We start from the raw sequence: 12,771 nt of genomic DNA on the forward strand, positions 1-12,771 counted from the left end.
AAAGGTTTCTTCACAAAAAGCTTGCGAACGACTTTGATTAATGTCTTATTCTGGGACCGATCTTGAAGTGACTTAATCGCTGCTTTGTACAATTTTTGAAGTGTGTCCTTTAATGCATTATTTTATTATTTAATCAATTAACTGTGGAGCCGATGTATTATCTATTTAAAGGCTGAACGTAAGCTAGCTTTTAATACTTCATCCAACTTATAAGCATGCTTTCACAAAATTTAACGAACGAAACAGAAATATTCAGAATTATTCAATCGTTTTGCTATTTCAACTCTGTATAATTTTATCAATGTTAAACGCCTATTAATCATAAACGAAACTGATTTGTTATTGTGAGTCTGAGCCATTATTGTGATTTCACTCCCTTGTGTGCAGTTTTCTTTTTGTTTAATCAGTTGCAGAAAGATTGAAAATTGTAATTGTGACATATTTGAACAAGTCCCTTTAAATCATTGTGTACATCAGTATACGCAATTTGTATTGCTACGGGCAATGATTTCAAACAGATGGATTAAGAAGTGCACTGGAAAAAGTAACACTTATCCTATCGCCAGGTTTCAGTTGACTCTGATATCTATTCAAGGGTGAAAGTTTTCGCTTTCGGTGGCTTGTTTAAATACATGAAAACTCGTCGTTAAGATTTATTTCAAACACCGATGTAGGATTTGACGAAGAGGTATGATTTGCAATTTATTTATTATACAAACATGCAATAGTTGCATTTGTCTTCTCACATGATAGATTTGTTGTTACTTTATATTTTTTACTTTTCAACGACTGTTCATAAACTCATAAATGTTCGTTATACGATAAGAAGAGGTGGAAAACGCCGTCCCCCCCCCCACCCCCTTAACATTTAATTGCTCACTCATTTATATATTTTCATGAGAATTATGTTATAAGATGGGGACGGGAGCAATTTTATTTACCTGTATTGTTAGTCAAAAGCTAACATTATGTTTTTACATAGTACATCACTTTCGCTAAATAGATCCTTTTTAAAATGTCTGTATTTAACATACAATTACCCATGACGGGATTGGTCTATTTTCACCGACGCGGAAAAAACAAACTTGCATATATGAGGCATTATATGAAAAGTTTATTGTGACTAACACAAACGTTACTTATACAGTGCTTACTTTAACTATTCAAATTTGCTATATTTGATGGTTAATATATTATGCATCGCAAACGTTTTGTTGCATTTCTCTTCGTCAGTGACCTTATTTACTCAATACCATATCAAATTAAAGACATAAATCGTGTACCGTAAATTTGTACTGTATAATGAACTGTATAACTGTATAACTTTATAAGAAAAGTCTCGGAATAGTTTTACAAATACTTTTTTATTTTCCTTCTGAATTAAATATAACTATGACACAATTTCTGTTTATAAAAACGAGTCTCAAGTATTCGTTGAAAACCTAGCCGCAAGTGTGTTTTGTGCGTGATTTCACGCATCTTATATACTCATAAAATGACAGGCATTAACGGAAGTGCGACACTTATAATGCGTCGAAATTTAATATATTCAATGGCTATTTGATTTGCTTATACAATCAATATATCAATATGCAAGCCTGTGGTCTAATGAAAACGAAATGCAACAAAATTACCTATTGGCGAGTACATTAATTAACATTTCAACCTCCGAGGGAAGGAAATAGTTATGTTAAAATTTTCCGTCATGCGATATACATATACTCTAACCTAACATTCTCCGATATTCTAAAAACACTGAAATTGTTTAAAAGAAATTATGAAAATATGTTTTTTATATTATAATGCAAAACTAATAATAATTATAATTCTATTTATGATTTAATAATATATACATTGTAAATCTTAAGTTTGTAATAATAGGTGTATATGTTCAGTGAGAATATTTTCTAACATTCAAGTATTATATAAATAATCAATGGGTATTTATTAATAATTTATAATTTACATATAGCAACAACCAATAATATTTATCACGTTAAATATGGTAAAAGATGTATTTTTAATTTCCAAAATTAACTTATTTATACATAATAATGTGCAATGGATTTCTATGATTGTATTACAACATTATATTCTTTATAATTAAGCATCTATTAATAAGTTCTGAAATTCAATTATTATATTTATGTTTAATGATATTCAGTAAAAGTCATTACGTTACAATCGGAAAGAATGTATTATACATCTTATATTAGCCTAATTAACTCGATTCTTAATCGAATAGTCCAGGCTATACTACTCACTCAAATGTCGGCGTCGGCGACCGCTTCATCTCTGGTTATGGTCTGGCGAAATATTTCGTGCATGTTGAAATTCAGGTTAACGTTTGCATTTAACAAGAGCATTCTCTGTATCTACACACAGCTCTTCGGAATAGTCATGCGATTCTTACTCGAAGGTGGTTGATTACTTCATTGACAAAACAAATTTACCAGTGTTTATTTACCAAATAAACAGCACTAACCAGGTGTGTTCTGTCTCCAGTGTGGTGTTACAAAACAAACTTATCTTTACAATTAAAACTCTGTGTAAAATCTATTAAAAATAGAATTAATTGTTAATTTTTCGTGTGTGTTTTTTTATAGAAAATTAAAAATTGTGTGCCGTTCTGATTGGTATCGTTTAAGAACATACAACACACATTACTTTTTTTGCAATATAAGAAAGAGCATTCGGAGCTAAATTTACTGTTATGTATTTAAAACGTTTACTTTTTAAAACCGTCTATTAGATTTAAATTCAATTACTTATTAGTAACCATTTATCAGTTGGGCGCTTTGTCCAGTGATAACGCCAAATATAATCGACGTTGAGCATATAATATACCATATAGTATATAGTATACTATAATACCAATTGTTCCAATATAATATACTGGATTTACTTCAATAGGCAAGATTATGAATAAAGGTCGCTGATTTTAATTATTTTGTATTTTGTACAAAGTTTTGCGTAACGTATTTCGCCGTAAGAAAGGCAAAAAAACAACGTTATGCGAGTTGATACGTAAATACATAACCTGAATTTTCAGAATTCGCTATGAATTCTAGGCAAGTAAACAGCACTGACTATATTTTGGTCACGTTTTTTTACGGATGAACATCTGTTCGCTGGAGAAATATTTAGAGTATATCATAACAAGAAGGATTTCAAGATTTCAACTTCATATATCATGGTGATATATCAAGATGAGAAAGTCCAATCAAACTATAGCAGTATCATTATTAAACGAATTATATATCTCACGAACAATATGGGGAAATGTATATAAACGATTTTACATGGAAAAAATGCACTTACAAATAATGATGTTGCTCTTATTCCTTAGGCATTCTGTTACGTTTTGTTACTTGGAAACTTGCATTTGCACGTGTTTCATCTGCATCTTATGTATTTTGATTTTATCCTCTAATGTTTCATGTTGGGATCTTTTCTTGTTGCGTCATCCCTGTATTTGAATTAGACTCATCATTCATACGTAGATTTTATATAAACCTACAATTTGTTGAAAGCCAAAACAAACCATACTCCTATACTTCGTATTGACACACAAGTTTAATCAGAAAACCTCCTTCTTACATCAACCTAAGTATGACACATTCAAATACGCGTGTTTGGCATTCCAAAAGCTGTCGTGAGAATTTCGCAAAATAGAATTGTGTGGTTTTGGCTTCAAGAAATCGATTCCATGCTTAAAATGACTTAACGATACAGTTTTCCCGGGACAGTATTGCATTTCTTAACCGCTAAGTTTCATTTTTCAGAACAAAACCTGACATGATACACACGATGCAACGGTTGTTGATTTCCCTCGCGTTGGTGCTCGTCTGTTGTCATGGTTACGCACTCGGCCCGCCCATCGAGGCCTGCGTGGAGATGTTTCCTTTAGATCACGGAGCTGACGCCCGAAAAGACTCGTCCCCGTTCACCATGACCATCAACGCTACGTCATATTCTCCGGGTGACGTCATTAAAGGTACGTGTTACGATATTTTATTGTATGCTTTAATGCGAATTGTATGGAAATATCGGTGATTAAAAACTTAAGTTGAAATATGTCATTGGTTATCGATAATTTTCACTGCTATGATGCGAAATGACGTCGTTATTTTGTCGTTATGATGTTATATGCCACCGACGATGTTAAAGCAGCATTAAATACATTTTAGCTTTTTCCAATCGTAAATATTTGTATATTCAAGCTTGGATTCAAATTTGGCGGACGTTTAAGAATACTCTAAGAACGGGCTTCAGAATGTTCATAGTAATGTTGCATGAAAACTACTATATTTTAAAATAGAGACCTTCAGTATGGGGGGTTGCGTGGGGGGATGCGTCTACGGGAGCTTATCGGGTTTAAGTGAGGTTAGTTTGAACTTACTTCCAGGATGGCGTGGTTTTCGTGCTTAGCGTGAAGGAGTAGCGGATGTTTACAGTAAAATCTAACTAAAATAACGATTAGTATTTTAGATATTTCGTGTCAAGCTATTTAACATAGGAAAGAGCTGGTTGTCATTCGGAAGTCAAGTCCACAAACGTGCTTAAAAGGAAGTCAGTCCCAATAAAGGGGGAGGTGGTTAAAAATTTATTTTTGGCAATAAATTAATTATAAGAGATAAAACGGCGTCGGGAAAAGGAACTTATTTTACATAGTTTTTAATGAACACGTACGTTAGTACTGTGTATTATAAGAGATGATATTTATACATCCAATTTCTCGAACTTTATGTAAGTAGACAACCGATTTGTGGATGGTTTTCCTTCAATAACTTTTATATCCCGACGTCTACGTCGATGGATACACGAGGGAACCGCACACACTTTGGAGCCAACATGGCGTAATCATTTAAAAGAAATATAAATACAAAGTGGCTTACCGGGTGAAACTATTCGCTACTCATTCACGAACAACCCGAAAACGACGCCATCTTGGAAGTAAGTTCCAACTAACCTCACTTAAACCTGGTAGGCCTTAGTATACGCATGCTCCACTGATAGTGCAAATCTAGTAAATATTTCTTAATATTTCTCTGCTTTTGAGATCAGCTTATTCAGAAACTGCGACAATAAATTAAAAACGTTTGGGCGGAGCCTGATATAAAATTAGAAGTGTGCAGTAAATTAATATTATCCCGTTAAATAACGGACACGTTTTCTCTGCCTTGTGTTACAACTACAATGATCCTTATTTCAGTGGTTCTAAACACGTCTGAGATCTACGGCCACTACTTCCTGGAAGGCTTGTTCGTGCAGATGAGGCCCGTCACGTGCTTGAACACTTCCGTCGGAACGTTCTCTATTGAGACGGGGGACGACTTCCTCAAAACAATGGACTGCTTTGCTAAACCCGCGGTACGTTTAATGAATACAAAAAAATAGTTCCAAATATCATTAATAAATCTTATTGAAATCATTGACCGAAGAGACTGCAGGTGAGCGTTGATATCAATTGGCTGAGTGATATATATGTAACAACGTTCATGTTTTAATTGTTTTTATTGCAAATCAAATTGCATGCAAACATTTTGAATATATCATGGCAACGTTCTACATGTCTTTTCAACATGTTCGTTATAACTTATAATGGTATACTCTTTTTAAAATATTTCATTGGAAATGTAGAAGAGTCCAATCTACCTGATGTCATAGTTACGGTTAAATTAAGTTTTCAATAAAAATGCATTCAAAGTAACGTTATCGCTTGATTAATGTGCTCAGTACCAGCTGTAAAAACAATAATTAATGTATAATGTACTTTTGTGAAAACATCGAATAATTGATTCCAGAGCGCCATAGCGCATTACTCGCACGAGCATATCCACGACCGCACTTTCTATTGGACAGCGCCATCTACAGCCAACGGCCATCTTTATCTCAGGTAGAGTTTATACTTCTAACAAAACCGTACAATAAATATTATGAAACCTCTAAACCCTTGTTTGATTTTTAGAATCAGAATCGTCGCAACCGTCACTGTCGACTTTCTCCTCCGACATCACCACCACCGCCGCCGCTGCCGCCGCCACCACCACCACCACCATCATCATATTAATCATTTTCATGTCCATCAACTTCATGTTTATAATCAAACTTCAATATGCATTTAATCAAAGTGCATATTTGTGAAAACTGTATAAATCTTTACCGACCAATAAACTGCATCAAATAGTAACGAAACTGACAGTTCTGTGGAATATTAAATTTCCCGTTCCGAAAAAATGGAGTATTACTTTAAGCGATAGGTTTGAAAATAACTTGTAAGTCTGTTGCAGAGCTACCGTTGCCAGAAACCTGAAGAACTTCTGGACGAACGTGTTCAGCGATTTTATCCTTGACGCCAGCATTCCGAATGCATCTCCTACCACACTGAAGACCTGCGCCGTGAGGTCAAAACAAACTTCCGGTGTTTCCATAACAACCAGCAGCAGCGTCGTGATTTTTGCAGCTCTCGTTGTTTTGGCCTTTGTCACAAAGTTGACGAATTGATAACTTGTATTTGTCGATATGTATGCTTCATTTAGTTTCTTTCTCGAAATATTGTAGATTACTTGTATACGACTGGTTATAACGTGCGTGTACATGGAAATCACACAGTCATATATAGACTTTATAACTATGATGTTAGCGTGCACAAGACGTTAAAATTCAACATGAAAGAATGAACATATGTCGTGTGTTTCTGCTGCTTTTGTGGATCTTCGGAATTATTGCTTACTTTCATGTTTTAAACTAGTATAGACCAGTAGAAACTTAATTTTATAGATTTAAACAGCGTATCACATAACGCAGTCATTTTTGAAAATCATCCCAACGTTCCTCCAATATACAAAAGAAATCTTAAAATAAACGTTAGCCTTTGCTACGCAATCTAAATCTTTAAAAAAAAACGTTCATGACCACTGTAACAAGTTTTTAATGCAGAAATCATCCTAGGAAACAATGACTTGACATTATGCTTAAAAGGTAGTTTCTTTTAACAAATAAGACCGACCGTACATTTGTATGTTTTGTGTGCGTATCTAAGCCATTTTTTATTGCAGGCTATGAGAGGATTGGTCATAAAAAAAATTCTATGGTCATGGTCACCCTATCTCTGATTCTTTAGGACAATTGTCGGGTACCAGCTTACCAAAAACAATTTGTAAAATGACCGCCGAGATCACAGGTAGAAGTAACGTACCCTGTATAGTGTATGGGCCCAGGAGCCCAATATATTCGAATACATGTATAAAATCATGTTTATGATATAAAAATTGACAAGGAGCCATGAAAAAAATCCCCACCCTCTGATATTGGAATCATAATATCATTATATAAAAATGGCAGAAAGAAAACAAGCATGAATGCAGTGTTTTATATGCACATGTACTTGTATAATAATTTAAATACTCAAATATTTTTAGTTTTTGTTTCTTTAATGATCTGTGTGTATATTATTTTGAGACTTTGTATCATGATAATATGAATGAAATGGGCAAAACTGTTGACATGAAACTATGATAAGCAATCGTTTAGTTTGAAGATATTCAACATACGTTTATATTTAGTTACAGCTATTTCGACATAATTAAAGACACATATTTATGTCCTCGCGCTTCAGTTTGAAAGATAACACTTTTTTTTCAAATCGTTGCCAGATAAGCGTGTGTTTTTCATTCCTGCACCACGAACAATGATGATTGTCGGAAATGTTGACATTCGTAGAAAAACTCGTATGCCTTGATAATATTTCAGTTTATTTTTCTTTAAGTAATAATTGCTTACACCGTCAGCGCAATAACAACATAAATATAATGAACGACATGAAAGCTACGCGGGTCCCGATATAACTATGACAGCCCAACATGCAAATTGACGCATCGCCATTTTTGTTTCTGTTTTTGTCTACGAGCTATCAGGGCTAGCAATAGTGCACTCATAATGAAGTGCATTACACAATTTATTGATATCTCGTGCTTTCAGTTCAGTAAAAGTGGCGATTAACTATTGCAAATCTTTCAAAAATAGAATTTATTATTGTATCATTTTATTGTATCATTAGATTATCCTCTATGTATAACTGGCTTAAACTTATTACAATTTTCATAAAACTCAACTTCTCGCGCGCCACCTCTTTTTTGAGACACTAATACATGAGCAAATGCAACTTCCAAGGTGGCGCTCAGGCCCGGATGTTTTGAAATTTCATGTATTATTTTACAGGGTGTTGAGGTATTATATGCTATTTTCAACATACATTTCTATTTCGCATTACTTTTAAAATCGGGCAGTGAAGTGCGATTCAGTGATTATAAATTCATTAAAAATGTACAGAAACATAAATTCTCAACCCATTTAAAAACGCGAGATTCACTCTATTACTTATTATTTGATACGACCCTACATTATGTTCCTGATTGATTTTTTTCACGCTAGAAATCTCTAAATACTTTTCCAATTCAATGACTGTTGTTTCTCGAGCTTTAAGACATAATTACCGAAAAAATGAAAAATGTCCTACCAATGCAATTGCGTAATTTTTCTCAAACCATGATAACTTTTGGAGACTTGTTCTCATCGAGGACTTCTCATACTATAGCTATATATATATATATATATATATATATATATATATATATATATATATATATATATATATATATATTAGTGTATACTACGGTGGCATAGAGGTGACATTCACTCTTTTTTTAAATTGCACTCCTCTTTTTTCTATCTCGTGGTGGCCTCACTTAGTAACTTGAGGCCACGACTTACTAACTCGTGGCCACGAGTTAGCTATCTCGTGACCACGAGATAGAAAACAACAGGAATGCAAAACTAAATGAAAGATGAGTGCAATTTGAAAAAGAGCGGTGCAGTAAATATAGGAAGAGGTGCATTAAACAAAAGTGGAGATAATTTTATCTATCTCGAGATCCCGACTTAGCTAACTCGTGGTCACGAGTTAGTCAGCCAATCAAATTATTCCACATGATTGTTCATGGTGATCTTTATACAAAGGGAAGTAATCATCAACAAAAGAGGAGAGAATTTGAGCTATCTCGAGATCCCGACTTAGCTAACTCGTGGCCACGAGTTAGTCAGCCAATCAAATTGTTCCATATGGTCGTTCATGGTGATCTTTATACAAAAGGAAGTATTCATCACAGTAAAAGCCCGCTTTGGCCAGCTATATATATGCGTACAGAATATTTGCACATGTTACGCAAAATTTGAGTGGCTTACTAACTCGTGGCCACGAGATAGCTAAAATTCTCTCCTCTTTTGTTTAATGCACCCTTCTTTACTTACTGAATCGCTCTTTTTTTTTAATTGCACTCCTCTTTTATATAGTTTTGCACTCCTCGTTTTTGTATCTCGTGGCCTCGACTTAGTAACATGAGTCCACGACATAGCTAACTCGTGGCCACGAGATAGTAAGTCGTTGCCACGAGATAGAAATAAAAACGTGTGCAATTTAAAAAAAGAGGAGTGAATGTCCCTCTATGCCACCGTAGTATATTGAATGTCCCTCTATGCCACCGTAGTATTCCCTGTGAAATCGAGTTGACAAATTAAAGTAAAGCAAACATGCTTCATTTTCATGCGCTTGGTTAAAGTGAACAACCGAAGGAATTTGTCAACATTCGTCATTTCAATATGTGTTTTGTTATAATGCAATCATTGAACATATTTAATTTATGCGACTGTTATGATTTTATCAACTGTTAATGATGTTCGCTGCGTCAATCGAGATACTCATTACTAGGGCTTAGTTGAAAAGTAAACCAATTACCATTACCTCAAAAACAAGTTACGCGAGAAACGATGTATGTACTTCATGTATTATTTTATATAACAAAATGATAATCTTGTCTTCGTGAAACATAGGCGCATTTCTGAAAACTCGTTAATGGAAAAAGATAATAAACCGAAAATAATGAATATCCTCAATTTGATCATAATCCATTTGCATCTATTTGTCGAAGGTTATGATTGCAAAAGTTTAAACTGTCAAATTCTATCTTCAGTTGTTATCACTTGCAATACTCTATATTGTTAAAAACAGTGTATTATTGTTTGTAGTTAATATATAACCTTTAAGACACATTCCGATGAATAACTGTATATCCCTCCGTGGCAGTCCCTTTTTCTCTTCTTGTATAAAACTAGTTTAGAAATCGCAAACAAGTCTTTTGATTTTTTTTCGGCGTAAGCTGAATAAGCCAGCTTTTCACCCTGACTTGACCTTTGTAAGTGTCCAATAAAATTCAAATAAAATTTCCCGCGGCTAGGTACGAATGAATACACTTCATTTATTCGATTGGCTGATTTGAGTATACCACCAGAACATTGGAAACATATCCGCGTCTTTGTAACACTGTTTTACTGTATGAAACAATTTTATCTCTAATGAAAAGGCTAAATAGATAGAACAGTTTTACACTCAATTCTCGACATCAATACAGTTTGTGCGTACACCTTTTATTTTCAGAGTATTACCAGCGCAAAAGCGTTTATACTTAAAAGGCTATGTTCTCATATTTAGTACTTACTTCCATATTCCTGTCAACATGTTAACATGTAAAAGTATAAAGAGCAGTGGAAGCGAGGCCTCACTTTAAAGAATTGCATTTCAACCCGCGAGGTTTCGGGTCAATTCGCGGACATTCAGAGTTTATATACAGGTCATCACCGGAGTTCGCGGTCAGTAAAATCATCGTTATATAATAAAGACGCTATCCGTGAACTAGGTGACCTGGAATTTTCTTTAGACCAGAAATATGTTAAAAGAAGATATTCAGCAATATAATTATGGTATGTCAATAATAGATTCTTAATGTGTTTTCAACAATACAATGATAAATATTATTTTTAATAAATTTAACAATAATTATTCCACCATATTGCCTAATGTACTAAAGTGATATTATGAGCATGTAACAGTTTATAGGTGTCTATCGCAACCGTTGATTATTTTTGATGTTTCTACTTCATATACACTTATAGTAATTAATGCAGCATCAACATACTAAAACAATATACCAGAAAGAGAAAAATAATGCATTTGAATATCAACCGTACTTTCGTTTGACAACTGATCATGCGTTTACGAGTTGAACCTAAATTTAGTTTTAGTGCAGATTTGTTCATACGACACAAAGACACAATATTGTTTTACGGATCATTTCGGCTTACAGGACTGGGTGGGTCACGTAAGAATATCGAATCTAAAATATATTTTTATAAACAACTGGTAGCAAGGTGAGTTGCAGGTAATTGATCAGTAACCACATTTAACTAACTATTTTGACCTGTTAATTCTTTTCAGCTCAATTCAACAGTGCAAAATGCCCATAATATCACTTTAAGCATGAGCACGATGATTCTCGATACTGTTAATAATCGAATCAAATAGCAATGCCCGACAGACCACTAAAACAGGTTTGTTCTCGTGTGGCCGGTTGACTCATATGTTTAAATTTCACTTCCATTCTTCTTTTGGTTTTCTGTTTTGTATCTATAGGTTTATGACCAGCAATATGTTATAATGTAAAATAAGCCGCGAAAACTCCCCGTAACATACCGTACTGCGTGTGATGCAGCTAAGAACTGCACAGAAAAAGACATTCGCTATCCTTGATCTCATTCATTAAACTATTTACGCCGTATATCTTTTTTAAAGATATTTCTTGTTTCCAGTATCCCATATGTGCCTGAACCATATCAGAGCATATCCTTTGGGACTATGTTGAAAGATGAACGTTTTGTGTTGCGATTATTAAAGCACTGGGCTTTTGTCGACATTTCACTGTCGAAACCCTGTTTTCTGCGGGTGTCTGAATTATGGCGAAAGGAATTTTCTTAAAAGTATCATTGCGTACCTTTTCTCGAATTAAGGATAATCTTTGAACTGATACGATGAATGCACAATCAGGGAAAGGCAAGAACAAGTTAACAATTTGTTGAAAGATAGCCATTTTACAGTTTATAATGGGACTCTATGATTAGAATTTAGGGTCGAGATTGTGAATCTCGGGATGATTGCTGTGGAATAATTGGAAGTATACCGGTGTCGTAGTCGGGCCGACATCGAACCGTGTTGCAGGGTCGATCTCATGCCGATGAAAACCTCATGTATAAGGCCGATGTACAGCTTACATCGGCGCGATGTCAGGTCGAGCTTATTAAATCTCTGACAATAAAGCCGGTGTCGATGTCTTGCCGATATCGGGCCGTGTTGCTGGTCAAATCCCATGCCAATGTAAACCTCCTATATTGGGCTTACACCGGCGCGATATAAGGCCGAGCTTTTTGAATCATGGATTAAAATTGCACTGGAACGACGGCAGTATGGCGGTGGTTATGTCGGGCCGTACATCCCCATATCGGGGCGATATGATATGTTTGTTGGATGTGCAAGAGAGCGTATGCAGTTAATGTGCTCGATATTACATGTTTACAATAGTCGACTTATTCAGCTTACCAGTATGCCGTATTCAGCTATGTTATGCACTATATAACGTACTAGATTTAGAGCTCTATTTGACTGTGATAAAGATTTTAGTTGAAACCAGTCGTAAGAACAAATCCGCATTTGCAAATCTTATACAATGACATGTTCAAAATACTCTTCTGTTGCGTAATTTTTATATAATACAATCAAACAAAAGAACAACGCGCTGAAGGCACTAGAGTTGTTTGCTTTGCTATTGCATAATTTAATACGCAACTCATTTTTCACAATTAATCGCAAGTTTGAAATGAACA

At 34.5% G+C, this 12,771-nt stretch overlaps 1 protein-coding gene across 1 annotated transcript; it reads left to right on the plus strand.

The window, feature by feature from the left end:
- The first annotated feature begins 3,545 nt into the window (after positions 1-3,545).
- On the plus strand, positions 3,546-7,505 carry LOC127862686 (putative defense protein 1). Its single transcript, XM_052401925.1, has 4 exons — positions 3,546-3,997; positions 5,216-5,373; positions 5,808-5,899; positions 6,294-7,505. Exons 1-4 carry the CDS (start codon positions 3,799-3,801, stop codon positions 6,505-6,507), a joined length of 663 nt encoding a protein of 220 aa, XP_052257885.1. The 5' UTR covers positions 3,546-3,798; the 3' UTR covers positions 6,508-7,505.
- Positions 7,506-12,771: the final 5,266 nt, after the last annotated feature.

The sequence above is a fragment of the Dreissena polymorpha genome, chromosome 16 (assembly GCF_020536995.1).
Source record: "Dreissena polymorpha isolate Duluth1 chromosome 16, UMN_Dpol_1.0, whole genome shotgun sequence".
NCBI classification, from domain to species: Eukaryota; Metazoa; Mollusca; class Bivalvia; order Myida; family Dreissenidae; genus Dreissena; species Dreissena polymorpha.

Coding starts and splice junctions, on each gene's coding strand:
- LOC127862686 (XM_052401925.1), top strand. CDS start 3,799: ATGATACACACGATGCAACGGTTGTTGATTTCCCTCGCGTTGGTGCTC. Junction 3,998..5,215: donor TCCGGGTGACGTCATTAAAG/GTACGTGTTACG, acceptor TCCTTATTTCAG/TGGTTCTAAACACGTCTGAG. Junction 5,374..5,807: donor ACTGCTTTGCTAAACCCGCG/GTACGTTTAATG, acceptor AATTGATTCCAG/AGCGCCATAGCGCATTACTC.